A 17,382-nucleotide genomic window follows, 5' to 3' on the forward strand; every position below is an offset into this window, starting at 1 on the left:
ATGTTTTCAGAGTCTTGCTATTGACAATCGTAAAACGGTTTGTGTATGAAGTCAATGAGTAAGTATCTTTGCCTAGTCTGGATTTAAAAAAAAAATTCCTCAAAATTGTACATTGTATAAAAAATTTCCAGAATTGTGCTTTTTTTATTATACACTTTTTGTTTTATTGGTTTTATATTTTGTCACCTTGCACAAAGCACTGTTAAATTGCAGCAAAGCTTTGTTTTCCCTTGGCAATGACTTCTGGGTCTAAGGATTCAAAGCTTCCTCATACCTGCTAGTTTTGCATGAGCTTACCTTTGCAAGGATGCTGGCTTGCCACCTGGGATCACTACTTTTCTTTTTGTCAATGATCTGCTGTTCATAATTTACTTGCACATTTGCTGTGGCTGCAAATACTGAACTTGCTATTGTTGCTGGCATTCAAAAATGAGTTAGGAATCCAGTAAGGTTCTGTACAGACAATTCCTGATATGGTTATAACGTAGGCAAATTAATACATGCTTGATTAAGGACTAGATGGAAGATAATTACAGTAAGTACAATTGCAAAATGAAGGCATTTTATAAACTTCAGTTGTAATTTGGTGAAAAATCCAAATTCTCTTTGAAAAGATTCTCCTGGAGTCTTCATTTACACATGGTTTACTGTGCTGTCATGCAGAAAGGACTTTTGAACGTGAAAGTCGTTAAGTATTTCACTGTAGAGCACTGGAAGATGGGGTAATACTTGCATTCTCCAAAGACCAGGCATCTTCTAGACTTCAGTGTGTTACAAGCTGCAGAAGTCTGCATTTAGATTGCACTCTGTGGAGACCGTACAGCTTTGCACAAGGTGGTTTCTACGTAGGAGCTATGTGGACCATGTATGCACAATGCTTTTGAACATACGCAGCATTAATAATGCAGGGGTGTGAAACCTTTAAGCAGAGTTGATTACAATGCTTTTTCAAAGAGCTAAGCTGCAGATTGTTCAAATTATTAGTGACCATAGTCTGCTTGCCAAGATGTGGCCGCTTCGCATGTTCAGGGCAAAAGAACCTGTCTATTTTTAGGAAACCTATGTACTGCAGTTCAGTTAATGAGAAATAAATATAATTAAATATATTCAGCTTGCACAGTTTCTGAGAGTTGATATAGAACTGTCCAAGAGCAGCAAACAGTGTGGATGAGCCTGCACTCTGCTTATCTCAAATCACGTTTCCACAGCATTGCTCAAGTTCCCTGCCTGCAGCTCTGCGCAGTGGTGCAGTGCATGTGCTCTTATTTGTCAGATGCTGGGAGCTTTCCTGGAGTCTCCACTGAGAAGGAAAGAAGAAATTTGATATACACATAAAATTATTTTTTAAAATTCTTTCCACATCATCTCACATCTCTGACTTGCAAGTAGTGCAGTAATGATGGGGGAAGCAACTTACTGCCACGTACAGTTGGCAATTTAAATGTAGCAGAATGATTAAGGGAAAACAACATCCAAGGTCATAAATATGAAGGAAGAAGTTGCTCTGGATTTTGTGTGGTAGAGCAAAAACACTGATTCATCAAAAAGTGGTATTATGGAATCCTTGTGGACAGAAACACTCTGGCCAGTGGTTGGCTTCACTAAATTCCTTTAAGAAAACAAGTCTGGGAATTGTGCTCATTTTTAAACATCTTCATGTGTTTAATTGGCTGTTTAGAAGTATTGAAAAAAGTTCACAGTAAGGCTGTGTATCAGAAGTTGAATAATAACTGTCTATTGCCTCATGCTTTTTTGCATTAGATTCTAGTTGGAAGGATTTTTTGTTCTTTTAGACACGTTTTGTAAGTGTGTTTATTCATTTTTGCTATCCGTTGAAAACGAAGTTATTAGCTAGTTATTAAGATCAAAATGAAGATAGACCACCACCTAATATTTTTAGAATGAAGGTAAAACACACGATGAAATTCCTTTATAGCTCACAAAATACTGCAAATTTTGCATTGACTGAAGGATAAGAAATCCTTTAGTAAAGGATTAGTACTGATTGTTCCTCCTGCCTTCTGTAGTGGTTTTCAAGAATTGGTGACGTGAGCTCTGAGCTTCCTTTCTCAGGGTTAGGCTCTTCACATACAACTGTTTCCCCATCTTTCTTCCCTCTTGCTATGGAAATAAGCCTTACTGGTGCAGGCAGTTTCATGCTGGCATAGAACTACACAGTGAGGTGAGCAGAGACATTTTTTTCATACGTTGTCATTTTAAGAAGCCTTTGTGTAGGCAAAGCTTTAGTTCACTGACTGCTTTCCTTATTCCCTCCAAAAATATGCTGCGGCGAAAACGTGTCGAATCAGTGCATTCCTTCTGGCAGCAGAGAATTCTCTCTTTGCCAAGTTTCTGCCACTCCTGGAACACAGGCTTCTCTCTTGGTATCTGCTACGTAGTAAGGATGTGTCGAGGCAGTATTAGCTCCTGCATGCTACTAGAAAAAAGGCAGGACATAGGAGCTACATAAAAGAAAAAGCTGCTGTTTGCTTGCTGACAGCTGCTAATCCTCAGTTTTGTGTCTTCATTCTGAGTTCCCTTGTGTAACCTCAGAGAAAAAAAAAAAAAAGCAAACATCTCTGAAAATGGGTTACTTTTGCACAAAAATGATGCTCATACCAAAAGTGATGCTTTTGTGTAGGGCTACAACTTTTTTCTTGAAAGCTACTTTAAAATGAAAAGTTTACTCTCGCTTGATCCAATAGGACAGTTAAATTGTCACCTTTTTATCTGATCTTGCACTCATATTGCTGTAGCATGCGTGCTAGGCGGCTTGTTCTCCCTTTGGTGTATTTATTTGTTTGGTTGGTTTTGCCTTTCTGGGCATTTTGCCATGCAAGCAGCTTTACTCTTACAGAATCTGCGCATTTTGCACTGCAAAACTTCTCACACGCTTCTTTGTAACTCCTGGCCATTAAGAGCAAGCACCATTTAAAAAACCATCACTTTTGGAGTTGTAACAGCTTTTGGAGTGTTTTACTCACTCTATTCTTTATGCTTCACAAGCAGATGCCATTCTGAAATTCCCGGTAAATTTAGCTTACTTATCATCTTAGACAAATATAACACTTCTTGTCTTTCAACAGCTCTGCAAAGGCAGAAAAATTTGCCTCGCGCTGCCTTCAAAACCAAACAGTTTCTTCAAACTCCATCTGCAAAAGGAGGTAATTAACTTATAGGCTCTTATCAAGCTCCAGCAAGTCTCGGATAATTGTTCACCTGCATTAAATCTCATACATTCAAGATTAATGAAGTTGCTGTTGCATGTTGAGATTAACTGAGTAGCTCTTGGTGTAACGAAGAATCTAACTTCACAGGATCACAGAATGGCCAGGGTTGGAAGAGACCTCAAGGATCATGAATCTGCAACCCCCCTGCCATATGCAGGGCCAACAACCTCCACATTTAAATATTAGACCAGTAGCTAACTTCTTGGTCTAAACATTGAAAATAACATTCCTGTATCACATAAGGAAAGAATAGCTTTAAATCTGATTTTGAGGCAAAAATCCAATTGTTAGGTGACTTCTAGCATTGATCACTAAAAAGCAGACTTCTGAATGAATATTTAGTGGGGTGACACTTACTTGGATGGGATTTTTTTCTTACAACATACAGTTTGTAAAATGAGTTTTGTAAACATTTCTGAACGTGAAAAATAATCAGACAAGTGAAAACATTGTCTTTCACTTAGTTCTGGAAACAAACAGTAACAACTTCACCCTTCTGCATACAGCATCAACTGGAGATTTGTGCACATGAGTACACGTTGCTTGTGCTTCCTCCCTTCCTCTCAAAACCAAACCATTATCCCACAGTAATTTAGTTTGTGTTGGGTTTTTTTTTCCCCTCAAAGAATTAGAGACTGTTGTGTATAATGTTCCAGTTGGCTAATGACTCAAGTTGACATTTTTGAGAAGTCCTAAATCCAATTAGGCAAGCTTTAGCTAATTTTTTACTAATGCGGGCAGCCTTGCCTGTGACACTGCCCCAATTTTGCTACAAGATGAAAACAAAAGTATATAGTTTTGGCTTCAAATGTAGTTGGTCCTGTTGTGTATTACAGACAAGAAAGCTTTGTTTGATGACCTTATCGGTTGCCAGTTCATTAGATATTTCTATGTTAGAAACTCTTAAGGATGGTAGGAATACTTGTAGATCCTGGAGGTGGTTGACAATAAGCATGCCTTTCAGTGCTTTAACACTAACTTCTTTCAGTCAGCTTCATTCCATTCACAAAGTTTTAGTGTCCTGCCTTCCCTTGAATTAGCAGTGTCATGACTTTGAAGCAGATTCACGTGGCTGATAGGAAGTTTCTAATGGCCTTTAAGATATTTCCAAATGCAAAAAACTTCTCTCAGTGTTCTGCTTTGGCATACAACCGTCTTTTTTATTCCTTCCCAAAGCTTTCTGTGCCCTTTCCAGCAGGCTGTGCCTTGCACTCATCCCATTACGTAGAACACTCGCAGGGCCAGTGGCCTCGCCTGCAGCTGTTGAAGTGTGCAGAAACACAGAAATGTTCTGGTCTTTGCTGCGTTGGTTTTCTTGTCTGTGACCTAAGTGAGATTCTTGGGATCGTAGCAGTGTTACGCAGCAATGAAACAAGACCCTTGTTTCAGAACAATAAATGATTGTAGGCAGAAATTCTTCTTAGTTTCTTAAAATGTTGGTCATCACATCTCTTAACAGCTTTTGCATAAGCACTTTGGCACGTTTGGGTTTTTTTAATCGTTTTCTGTAAAAACATTTCAAAATACCTTCAAGAAACAAAGTCTTTACCTCACAGTAGCAGATTTGTTAAGGTTTATACGACTGTTCTGTATCAGTCTGAATTATTTCATACTGATGTTTCAGTTTAACTGCATCTGAATTGGTTCAGTTTCGAGTTGGTGTGCAGCAGCTGGCCTTGGGGTTCAGTCCTTACCGCAGCTGACTTCTGCCCTGCCCTGGAATGGGGAGCAGAATCCCGAGAGGATGGAAAATCCCTCCCAGCATCATGCACGATGCCATTTGTTTTTCCTTACTGCCTCAGGTTTTGATTGTAGTTGATTCTAGTCGTTTGCTGCCTAAGGAGATGGAGTTGTGTGCTGTTGTTAAAACACTGCCCTTATGTGTTTTCATTAAAATCTACCAGTTTGCTACTGCAGATGGGTATACAGTGTCAAATAGATGAGGCAGTACTTCACTTTTTGTAATCCTGTCTTACAAATATGCCAAACTGAATTTTATTAAATATCCAAAAATGCACTAAGACAAAAGTGTAGAGCAGTCTGCATGTAGAGCAGAATGGTGAGGCGCTTTGCCAGTGATTACTTCAGAGATCATAGCTCACTGAAAGACAATTAATTCCTTTATGTAAAATAGCAAATACAGCTCTCAGCAACATCTGCAATGTGCATGCTGACAAGAATCACTGTGTGAATTGACAGCTCAAGCTGGAAGCGTGGCAAAATGGGGTGGGAGAACAATGGGGAATGGAGAAGACTAATTTGCTGGTGCAATGCTAGAATGGGATGATAAAAGTAGGATGGCAGAGTTTTTGGCTCCAACAAACGAGAACAAGCCCAAACACAGCAGCCACAGATAGAGAAATGAAGGAGAAAAGCTGCTTACCTTTGGAAGCTCTCAGGTAGGCAGGGATCTCCAGCAAGATACCCTCACCTACTGCTAACCCTTAAATGAGGTCTGGGAAAAGGTGGATCCTGGCTCCACCCCTTCTGGCCACTCAGGAGCATTGCACACACCTGAGGTGCCTAGGTTGGCCCTGCCTTCCCACCAGGTGCTCAATCACCGTTTCAAGCCATGACTTTGAATTTCCACTACAGCTGGATTCTTATCTCTGGGAAAATGAGAAACTCTCTTCAGCTACAAGTTTTTGTTGCTCTCGAGGCTTTGAACCTTTTCCCCATCGTTCTTGCATTAGCAGCCAAAACTGTCCTTGGCAGCCCTAAGGCTGTGCCCAGTATTTATATACTGTTTATATATTATTATTCAGTAGGTCAGTTGCTAACATGGTGCTGTATTTGAGTTCCACCAAGTACAGTGATGAGGAATTTAGTGATGAAAGCTCCCTTTGTTTGGACTGTAGAATCTGTTGGTAATTGCTGATTTAATTACACCAATCTTACTGACAATTTCACATTCAAAAAAACCCCACCCTTCTAATATGTCATCTATCGTAGTTGTAGGAGCACTTTGCTGCCATTCTTGTCCCATCATTGTGCTGTTAATGCTTTCTGTAATCCATCGTCTGGCTTGACACCAAGGTTTTAAGGGCTTTTCTTTATTCTCCTTGCTACTTACCAACCGTCATGTATTGCTGACATCTCTGCCACCTTTGTCAGCCTTTCCCATCCGCAGCCTCATGCTTTGTACTGTCAGTAGAAAGGCCCTCTTGCATAATCCCAAAGGAATTGAATCCAACTCACATCTATAATGTACATATTAATCTTTCTATCAAGCCCCATCAGGAATAGCTTTGCAGAACAATCTGGAAATTATCACTTTCTCTGTACCCCATATAGGAGGTCATGTTCCTATCATTACTGGTTTCTTCTCTACTCCTCTAGTCATAGTGGATCTGTCTTGTAAAATGATAATGAGTGCTGTGTGAAGGGTCATCTTTGTCAAGTACAACATCACTCAAAGAGGAACTCAATTTCTTCTGCATAAAGAGATGTTTTAGTCAAAAAGGAATTGCTCATGCAAGGTCACTAAACGTCAGCGTGGTTTCTCCTTTTTTCTGATTGATTGTCCAACATCAGCTGTTGCTGAATCCCATCCTAATCAAGCTGAGAAGCTGGTGAAATTCCATTCAAATATTAAGAAGATTGATTAGTTCAAGAATTCTGTTCAGTGATACATTATGCATATTTTTACAATATTTCTGATACTCATAAGGAATTGAATTTAAGATTTAGTATTACCAAAGGACTTAAATATTGTCAGTATTTTGCTGCAAGGATCAATTGTCATTAATTGCTAGTTGTCTTTGAAAATTCAGAATTAATTCTTGTGTATATAATAAATAAGAACTCTTCCTATTGCATTGAGTAAAATAAATACATAGAACAAAAAAAAAAGGCATACATTTGTGTGTGCGCTTTGAATTAAAGGCTTGTAGAGAGTGCTAAATTCTAAGTAAGTCTAAGCCAATAAATAGATTGTCACTGGTTTATTAACATTTCCCAGGGAGGATTTGATAAAGACCTGCATTTTACATACTGACTAACTTTGATAACAAAGTATTTGAATTCAGCTGTAAGTAAAACTGGTAAGAAGAGGAAGGCTATAAACTGTCAGCGTGGTCTGGTTTAAGTTTCATAGCTGCATCTCTTTGGTGCTGGGAGATGGCTGACTCTATTTGTTTTTATATTTTTGCCTTCGGACTATAGATTTTGAACTTGACCCTGTCATAAGATGAATCCTGACTCAATGGATTTGGTTGAGAAGAACAGCACAAAAGAAACTTTAGGATGCCTTGCGCTGAGCTGCATTCTTGTACCCGAGGAAGTGCAAACATGCACAGATGTCACACTAGAATCCTATATACTTTAATGTGTTCATTTAAAGATGGAAATTAGGTACATTTCTGAAACAGCCGAATTTCTTCTTACCAAATATGTTCACTTCTGTTTCTTCTGGCTTGATGGATAGAATGGTTATAGCCTTATTGGCATTACTTAAAAATCCAGATAAATATTCATAGTAGGTAAAGGGAGCATTGGAGTTATATCAAAAACATGACAAAAAGGACATCTGAATTCCTGTTTCTCATTGCTGCTTGATTGGCTGTCCTCCATTATACATTGTGTTTGAATTTTCACACAGAATCCTTGCCTGTTTTTAATGTCAGTTACACTGTAAGTTATGCTTGCAAGTAACTTCTGCGTTCTATTTTCCAGTCCCTTCGTCAGGTAAATTCCGCTCACCCGCAGCGCCGTCTCCCCTCGCTCTGCGGCAGCCGCTGAAAGCGTTTGGTAACCACGGACCTGCTTCTGTTGCTCCTCTGGAAGCCACGCAGCTGACACACAGCAGTTCTTCACCGGGGCCTCTTGCAGCTCAGAGCTCAGGCTTGCCCAGCCCTGCCAGCGGTGTTAACAGCACCACCCTCACCAGGCCGGCGGGGACAGCGGGGATGAGGAGTGGTTTGCCCAGACCCAGTGCCCCTTCCACGGGGGGCATCCCAGTGCCTCGTAGCAAACTTGCACAGCCTGTTCGCAGGTGAGTGTGGGAAAGGCAGTCCAAATGTTTGGTTTGCACGCTGATTTCTGTACGTTGTATATCTCTGCTGTCCCTTACTGCAGTTTTTAGTTTGGTTCCAGGTCTTAAGAAATGACAGAAATGGACACCTCCACGGCAAGTGTTTGTGTTTTCAAAAAGGGGTTTGAAGCAAAACTGAGAGAAAATGCTTCTTGAATTGGGATGGGAAGATGGGTGAAGCTGAAATGAATAATGAAAGATACTGAACTAAATAAGTGTCACAGCATGGGGCTGCGAAGGCAAAGATTTGTTCTTCTGTGGTTTAAAAAAAAAGTCACCAAAATGTAGCTGGCAAATGAAAATTTATTTGTACCACTGAGTGACACAGTCTGAAGTTGTTAGAACTACTGAAGCTCCTTTTGTAAACCGTGTCAAGTAATGGCACCACAATAGAACAGTTTTTTGTTAGGAAGGAAGGCTCGTTAACAACAGAGGGCTCATCCATTGGGTATTCTTAACCTAACGTAAATATCAGTGCAGTTAAGCCACAGGATGAAAGAAAATTTTCTACTCAAACATAACCTCAGTGTCAGCAGCCACCTGTAGAAGTTGCTTAATGTCAGAGTTTTGGAAAGCAACCACAAGAGAAGCTAATTATCAGCTGGAAGGTTACATGGACAGTTTGTCTTCAGGGGAATAGAAGGAAACGGTGCATAACTTGGAATATGTGCTTTTAATGCCAGGCTAGTGTGTGTTTTCACTGAAGGTGTCAAGTGGAAGACACCTGACGTAAGGAAGCAGTCATCCATGAGGAATATTGAGAATCCCCTTACGCAGAAAGAAAAAACAGTTCTCTCCAGTATCATAGGAAAGGTGAAACAGTCTTAAAGAGCAGTTCTGCTGTGAGTGTTGGGCAGGGAACAAGAAGTGACTGGCAGTACTGACTGTTTAATACTCCATAAGCAGCATGAAATGTGCTATTATAAACAGCAAGGGTGGTTGGGTTTTTTTTACAGAAGCTTTTTAAGAGAAGCAAAGTGTAGTTGTCCAAATCCCAGCTGGCCTTAGGAGTGCTTCAGTTATTACACAGCTCTTGTACATGCTGTAGGTACAGCATGCAGTAGCTGTATGCAGTGCAGTAGTGAAGTATCAGTGAACTTCCAAGATTCTGATGTAAGGAAAGTACTCTAAAAAGGACCTCTCTGCTTATACAGAAAAAAAAAAAAAAAAAAAAAGCTCATTTTTAAATCTGTGTTCTTGTAGAATACAGTAAAAAATGTTTTCTGACTGTTTATTTAGATGGTTTTCTGATGGGATAATTGTTAAGTTCATAAACTGAAAAATACTTTGGAGTTTATGTTAAAAAAAACTGTACTGCAGAGAAGCAAATGAGGGAAGTGTGTACTTTATTTTAAAAACGCTTAAGCTCTTACCTATCGTAGATGGAGACTTCAGCTGTTATGTATGAAACTGAAAAACATCTCCTTTTCTTTCAGATCATTACCTGCTCCCAAAACCTACAGCAACATGAAAGATGAGAGTTGGAAAGATGGCTGCTATTGAACTGCAGAGCTTAATGCAAAGTTCCAGTGCTCATGGATGCTTCCTCCCCAGGCTAACACACAGCTTGATTCTACAGACTGTTCAGATGTGACTTTTGGGATTTGTATGAATTCCAGACCTCTCTGTCTCTAATTAGCACAAGCTGGCAGAGATTATAAAGCAGCACTTTAATGACATCTAACATCAGATGTTTGGTGGTCATACAATCACTTTCACATTAAATTGCTCTCAGTTATGTTTTGGGTTTTTTTTTTCTTGCTTGCTAAAATGGGTCAATGTGAGCATTTATGACAGCGGCCAATGTCTGGGCAAGAACCTAACGAATGCCAAAGAAATGCCCATCTTGGAAAACAGCAAGTACAACAATCACTTAGGTTTTCCAAAACATCCTCTTCAACCTATTTTAATTCAACAGAAAGGTTGGAAATATGTACTAATTAAACAAGGCTACGTTGATATTCTGATTGCAGACTGCTACAGTGCTACTGAAATATTGCTGTTAACAATTGAATGAGGTTCTCATTGGGAAAAGTGGTACATATATCCTTCAGGGAGAATCAGAAGCTACTCTGGAAGATTAGGCAGAACAGTAATGAGTAGCCATGGCTTTTATTAATGTTAAAGGTTTGAATGTAGCAGACGTACACAAATGCAATAGTATAGATTGCATCTTTCCTGTGTTGATTTATCAGCTTTACATGCTCTTACTGCTTGATTGCCAAAAGGGCTTAGCATCAGTTGTACAATCTTTCTGACCTTAAAGTTCCTGGCTCAGGAAAGATGGCCTTTGCTGTTGTAGCCACATTTTTAACACATTACTCACTATTTGGGGAAAACTTTTTTTATAGCAGGTTTCCTTAAAAAGGAACAAGCAAGTAGTAATGTTCATTCATTGTCATACCATACCACTATGCTTGCAGCCTGGAACACAACTGTAAATGCTGATAGTAGAGGAGAAGGAAACACAACTATGCACTTGTAACATACAAATTTTAAGGTAATGAGTTGACTCTTGATGCCAAATGATATTCATTTAGGTGATGTTCCATGGTATGAGGGAGTTTTCTGTATCCTATTTTTTTACTTTCATCCATTTCTTAAATTGGTTTATTTTAAATTGTAAATATTTTTACAGAAGATATTTCCCATGTAAGTAAGTGTGTTTTAAATATGTACTTTGCCTTACATATGTGTATCTTACATTACTGGTAATAGAGTATGAAACCTGCTATGTCTGTTTACAAGCTCTTCAATTTCTCCTGTGGCTCTGACGTATTCTAACACTCATGTTTTTCTCAAAACAACTCATTATAGAATTAGCATTTGAACCATCATTTTCTGTTTCAGAAGACATCATACAAACACTTGTAACTAAGGTCGTGTTTGGTGGGACAAGTTAAATGGAAGGGATTTTGTTTGAGGCTTTTTCAGTGTGTTGGATGTACAGTCAGTGAAATAATGAAAGGTGAGTGGTATCCTTTGTGCAATGACTGACAAACACTACAGGTTGGATCAGGCAGCAGATAACCTTCAGCCCCGAGTTTGGAACTGCTGGTGTATTTTGACTCCCACCAAGAGGATAAGTAACCCTGAAATCCATGCACTTGAGTTTTAGGCAGGCGTTTGCATATTCCTGGATAAAAAGCCATGCAATGCTACTTGTGTTGGAAGAAGCCAAACAGAAAGTAGCAGAGACTGATTTGCTCTGAATTACTCAAGCAGCTGTAGGCAGGCTATGGAGTGATGAGTGACTTCACGCTCCAGACCAGTATCTGTGCTGAGACTTTGCCATTGGTATCAAATATACTGTAATTCGTAAGATTGCAGCAGAAGTCACCTGCTGAAACAAGCTGGTCTTGCGTTCCTGGCACAGGCAGCGGATGTCAGTAAGTGTCGCACGTGGCTGTTAAGTAGAAGAGGTCAAATGCACCTGTTCCCATCAAAGACAGAATTTTTAACACGTCAGCATTTTACAAAGCAATGCTGCTTCACTGAAAAAAGAGTTTACTTTTAATTGGTGGATTTTATTAAACACCTTGGTTGACTTTTAGAAGTCCATTTAGAGGACGATACTGGGGTTTTACCATGGCTGCATCAAACTGTTTTGTAAGTTTCCTTAAGCAATTTGTTCCTTGGCTAAATTCAGCTTCAGTTCTTAAGCATTCTTTTCTCTGCTGTTCTACTCCCCCTGAAATACAACAAACAGCTTCCTGAAAAGACAGACTGTCTGTTTACTAGAAAGCCTTCGTGCATTACCAGTTTATTGATATCAGGAAATCATGGGGCTCTGTGTTTAGAGATTTACTGCAGAAGTGTGGAAATATGGATTTGATAAACTAGTGCCTATGATTTACTTAACTTATGTTTGATATAGTAGTAAGGGTTTTATGAACGTGGATTACTTTTTGTGCCAACAGCTCGGAATTGTTGTATGTATGTAGGCAGAAAGACTCATTCTGCTTCCAAAGTTATTTAATTTTTTTTGTTTGAATGTTTTTGTAAGTGTTAAAGTGTAAAAATATATAAAATATTCTTACCACAAAACACTGCCTTCATCATTCTTACAACAAACTGTTTATGAAGTCTTTGTGTATTTATAGGGCGGTTTTTTTAGAGGTTCTTGTTGGATTATTTTTTTTGGGGGGGAGGGGGAAGGAGAGGGGGTGTTCCCTTCCGAGAACTGTATTCACTTCTTCAATCCTGAACATCAGCTACTGTCCCTGCAGTTCATGAAGTGAGTACAGTGCTGTTATTTGCCTCTGCAATTTCCTCAGTGAATTGAGGTACTTTTGCTGCTCTCAGAGGCTCTCTATAAGGACAACATGCAATTCAAGTAACATTCAAGGTTGGAAAAGACAGCTGAGATTATCCATCACCCCCTGCCAACTAAGCCATGCAGCACTGGAGGACATCTGCATGGTTCTCAAAATACCTCCAGGGCTGGGGACTCCACCACCTCCCAGGGCAGCCTGTTCCAATGCCTCACCACTCGTACTGAGAAGAAGTTTTTCCTAATATCCAACCTGAACTTCCCATGCTGCAAACTTAAGGCTATTGTTTCTCACCTTATCACTGTCACCTAAGAGGAGAGGCTGATCTACCACCTCACTACAACCTCCTGTGGGTCACTGTAGAGAACTCAGGTCTCCCCTGAGCTCCTCCAGACTAAACAGCTCCAGTTCCCTCAGCCACTCCTCATAAGACTTGTGCCCCAGACCCCTCACAGCTTCCTCACCCTTCTCTGGACACACTCCAGGGCCCCAATGCCTTTCTTCCGTTGAGGGGCCCCAAAACTGAACAGTACTCAAGATGTGGCCTCACCAGGCTGAGTACAAAGGGTCCATCACCTCCCTGCTCCCACTGGCTGCGCTATTTCTGATACAAACCAGAACGCTGTTGGCCTCCTTGGGCACCTGGGCACACTGCTGGGTCACATTCAGCAGCTGTCAGCTAACACCACCAGGTGTTTTTCCTCTGAGCAACTCTTGTTGCTACCTAAGGGTGGGACTCAGCACTCGGCCCTATTGAAGCTCATACAATTGGCCTCAGCCCATCAATCCAGATCCCTCTGTAGGGCCTTCCTACCCTTAGGCAGATCCTCACTTCCTCCCAGCTTGGTGTCGTCTGGGAACTGAGGGTGCACCAGTCTGAGAACTGAGCATGTACTCAATTGCCTCACCCAGATCATCAGTAAAGACATTAAACAAGACTGGCCCTAGTACTGATCCTTGAGGAACATCGCTCATGATGGATTTAGTTTATATCATCCTCTGGATCCAGCCATCCAGAGGGTTTTTTACCCAGTAGAGAGTGCACCCATCCAAGGAATGGGCTGCCAGCTTCTCTAGGGGAGCACTCCAGGGACAGAGTCAAAGGCTTTACTGAAGCCTAAACAGATTACATGAAAAGCTGTATTCTGAATTTTCATCCCAGTGATTTATGTAAGTCTTTAAGTGCAGAATCTGCCTTCTATCTTTACAGGATAGAATTCATGCTCACTTCAGCAGAGGAAACAAAAAATTCTCATTACAAAAATTTGGGAATTTATGTAGAAAATTGAGCAACCTAAAAAGTGTATCCAGCAAGCCTCAGTTCAGCTGTTAAGATTTACCTAGTTCAAAAACAAATGCCTTGATGTTACAACTGATAATATGTGGACAAGAAACTGGATATATGCATTAAGAGCAGTACAGGCCAACAATTCTTCAACCCATTGCTTTCTGTTATCTCCTTCCAAGCAATATTGCATGCTTGTACTGTATCTTCTGTTCTTTGTAGCCTGCTTTGGTCCACACAGCAGCAAGAAGTTTGCTTTGAATTTGGTAATGTGCATTTTGCTACAGCATAACATAAGCAATAGCCAGCATGCTCTTCCACACCTTGAATCATTAATACTGCCATTGTGTTAAAGGTGGCTGATTGCTTTTACTGCTGCAGTAGCTGGAAATCATTCAACTTCATAGCTGTGAAATCCATGACCCTTTGAGCAAGATGTCTGCAGTAACCAATGTTCAGGCTCTTCACAGGCCTTTAAAGCGTTCTCATGGAGGTGCCACATACAAATCCACAGCAAGAGCACAGCTGTCAGATTCAGTAAGCCTGTTTCCATAACACAAATGCCATCCTTTCATCATGGCAGCATTAAAATAGTTAAGCTGGACTTACTTCTATATGGTAAACAGACAAAGCGTGATTTGTACAGTGAAATTCAACCAGTGAGACTCGCCATGTATTCCAGCATAGTCCCCTGGTTTGTAATGAAACATCCAGATCAGAATGTTTTCCCCGAGGCAGCTTACCTTGTAAAGCAGAGCTGACTTCACTCCTCCTGCCCCTTGGATGCAAGCTGCTCCCTCCCCTTGCCTTTTGGTTCAGCAATCAAACATGGTTTGCTTCACGCTCCTTCAGGAAAACCTAGGGCAGCATCAAAATCATAGGCAATTCGGTTGCCTTTTCCACATCTCTCCTAGCAGGTTTCTATAATAAACTCTTCTGTATTAAACACTGAGCATCACGATACTGCCAACACTTAGAATAATACAATCACTAAGGTTGGAAAAGACCACTAAGGTCATCCAGTCCAAACGCCAACCCAATATTCCATGCCCACCAACCTACATCCCTCAGCACCTCTTGATTTCAAAGGGAAGAGAGTATTTTTTTTCTCCACAGTCCTCTCATGCTGCAGGAAGGTGTGACTGCTCCCATGTTGGTGGTGCAGAAGCATTGGGGCAGGTTCTACAGGACAGGGCATTACTCACCTTGAGCTGAGCTGGGGAAGTAAATGTGAGTGGGGCCTGTGCTGCTGCTGTCTGTTAGTGACTGCAGAGCTGTGTTAGTGACTGCACTCCACTGTGATCATCTGAAACTAACTTTTACTACAAATACTTCTGAGAAAGACAAATCGCAGCAAACTTCATTAAATACAACAGCAATGTGCTTTTAGTTCTGCCTCTTGATCTGTAAGAGCAAGAGTTTGTTGGTTTTTTTTAAACCTATTAAGTTAAAAAGTGTGAAGTTAGATTGCTGTAAGTGAGAAACAGACAAGACAGAAAAACCCATAGAATTACTCTTGAGCATTGGCCGTCCTCTAGCACAAGGCTGACACCTGCAGGCAGTCTGAGCACAGCTTTGGTCTAGGAAGGCGAGGCTGGGATGCGGGCAGTGCTTCACACAGAACTTCAGCACAGTGAAGAAACCGTTCCCTCCCAAAGCCTTGCGTTAATCCCTGGTTTGCAGTTCAGGAACTGAAAGGAGCCAACCCTCCTTCAGGCTCACATTCTCTAGAACTGCTCACTTTGCAACGGGATCCCCAGCCCCAGTGTCTCACTCATTCTGTACATCACTGCCTTCCCATTACACAACAGCTCCGCTGTGACCGCGCTGAGTGCTGCGGGAACAGAGCACAGCTGTGGTGGTTACACTTACAGCTCTTCAGCACAATTAAAGGCACAGGTAATTGAAGTGATTCCCTACCCGCAAACGGGGTTTTCAGCACCCTCCACTTCTGTTGCAATCAGTTAATTACAAGGTCTCTATGGATTAAAGTTCTGTATCACTCTTCCCCAGTCAGGCTCCCAGGCTAAACTAGGGGCCATAGTAACCCTACACGGAAGGTCAGACAGGACAGGGCTCTGAGCACCCTGACTGAACTGTAGGCATCCCTAATCATTGCAGGGCAGCTGAACTAGAAAGGCTTTAGAAGGCCCCTTCCACCTCAAGTGATTCTATGATACCTTCCTCAAGGTACATCTCCCAGGTGTTTCACTTCCCTTCAGTGAGTACCACCAGACCAACCCATACACCCAACTACAAAAAATTCATTACCTAACAGAACTTCACTCACCTCTCTCTTTTAACCCTAAGTTAATACAGCTTCTGCTCACAGTGTGCTCCAGTAGCAGCCAGAATGCTGACAGGAGAAAGCAACAGACCAAGCTCTAATTGAGAGCTCCCAGCTCAGAGCTGGATACACCAGCCCACCACACAACCTGCTGTGTGAGAAGAGCTCTCTTTATCAGCATGAAGCTGGGCAGAACAGGTGCTGCTCGTGACACATCTTCCTGATGCTCCTCCTTGAGAAATGCAGTTTCACTGAAGCAGGTGCTGCCATTTAGAGCCTCACGAGGGATGAAGGAGTTGGGGAACACTGGGCAAACCCTCTGCCCCTGCCTTAGCCTCTGAGTTTTCCACGAATCTCTCCCTTACACACTGATGTGGAGCCCAGCACAAGGTTAAGTTATGTTCATCCACCCCCAGGCTAATACAGACGCAAACCCTGCTAATGCTGCTTTAGCTGACTTGAACACAAAGGAATTAGGAAACCTTTGCCCTGATTCCATTTCAAGCAGTGCCTGGATATCAGTGGCAGCAGTGTTGTGTCACTGCTGTCACCTGGCTTCAGGATCAAAGAATCATTAACAGTCATTAACTGGGCTGCAGGCGACCCTCCTCTGGTTCCCTGCTCTGCCACACGCTGCTGGTGATGTTGATGTATTTTCCTGGGGGCTCAGTCCTTTGTCAGCACCCTGTGGCTGGGAGGGAGGGGTGGGCACTCTGCTATTTAGAGACAAGGGTCAGCTGTGGGCATCCTCTCATCTGTGGCAGTGAGGTGAGCTACAAATGGAAATTTGGTCAACATCTGTTTATAAGACCAAATGTCACAGAGCAGATAATGTCTATTGTAAATGTCAGAGTTGATAGAATTTTTTTTTGTGGGGGTGGATTGGTGAAAATCTTAGCAAAGATTTGGTTCCTGTATTTATATTGCCATTTACACAGGCCTGGATCAATGCTCAGCATTGCCTAGCTGCACTCTAGGCACAGGAACACTGCAGGACACCAGAGCCTTTGTTGCACAGCACCCAGGCCTGGCTCAGTCCACCTGGTCAGGAGCTGAGCTGAATGCAGAACTTATAAAAAGCAATGCTCACTGTTGGGCTTAGACCCCCATAGCCTTTGTGGGTGGCACTGCCCACATCTCAGCACACTGCAAGCACTCCCATCCCACATTTTGTGCTGTTCCCCTCCACCAAGCTTTACATTAGCAGAATGTCTTCTTTATCAGTGTGTTCCCACTTCCTGCATTTTTCTCATTATGAAGATAATTAAATAATA

General features: G+C 41.5%; 1 protein-coding gene across 3 annotated transcripts in view; it reads left to right on the forward strand.

Moving 5' to 3' along the window:
- SLAIN2 (SLAIN motif family member 2) overlaps nt 1-12,309 on the forward strand; it is a 32,575-nt gene extending 20,266 nt beyond the window's left edge. Inside the window, exons 7-9 of one of the 3 annotated variants that reach the window (XM_052681924.1) lie at nt 3,087-3,164; nt 7,905-8,223; nt 9,699-12,309. In XM_052681924.1, the coding sequence (XP_052537884.1) occupies nt 3,087-3,164; nt 7,905-8,223; nt 9,699-9,765 (464 nt within the window). In that variant the 3' untranslated portion in view covers nt 9,766-12,309. Of the gene's footprint in view, nt 1,900-3,086; nt 3,165-7,904; nt 8,224-9,698 lie in introns of those variants that run through there. The other 2 variants (XM_052681926.1, XM_052681927.1) reach the window with 2 other exon arrangements.
- The last annotated feature ends 5,073 nt before the right edge of the window (nt 12,310-17,382 follow it).

The sequence above is a fragment of the Tympanuchus pallidicinctus genome, unplaced genomic scaffold (genome assembly GCF_026119805.1).
Source record: "Tympanuchus pallidicinctus isolate F22 unplaced genomic scaffold, pur_lepc_1.0 scaffold2, whole genome shotgun sequence".
NCBI lineage: Eukaryota > Metazoa > Chordata > Aves > Galliformes > Phasianidae > Tympanuchus > Tympanuchus pallidicinctus.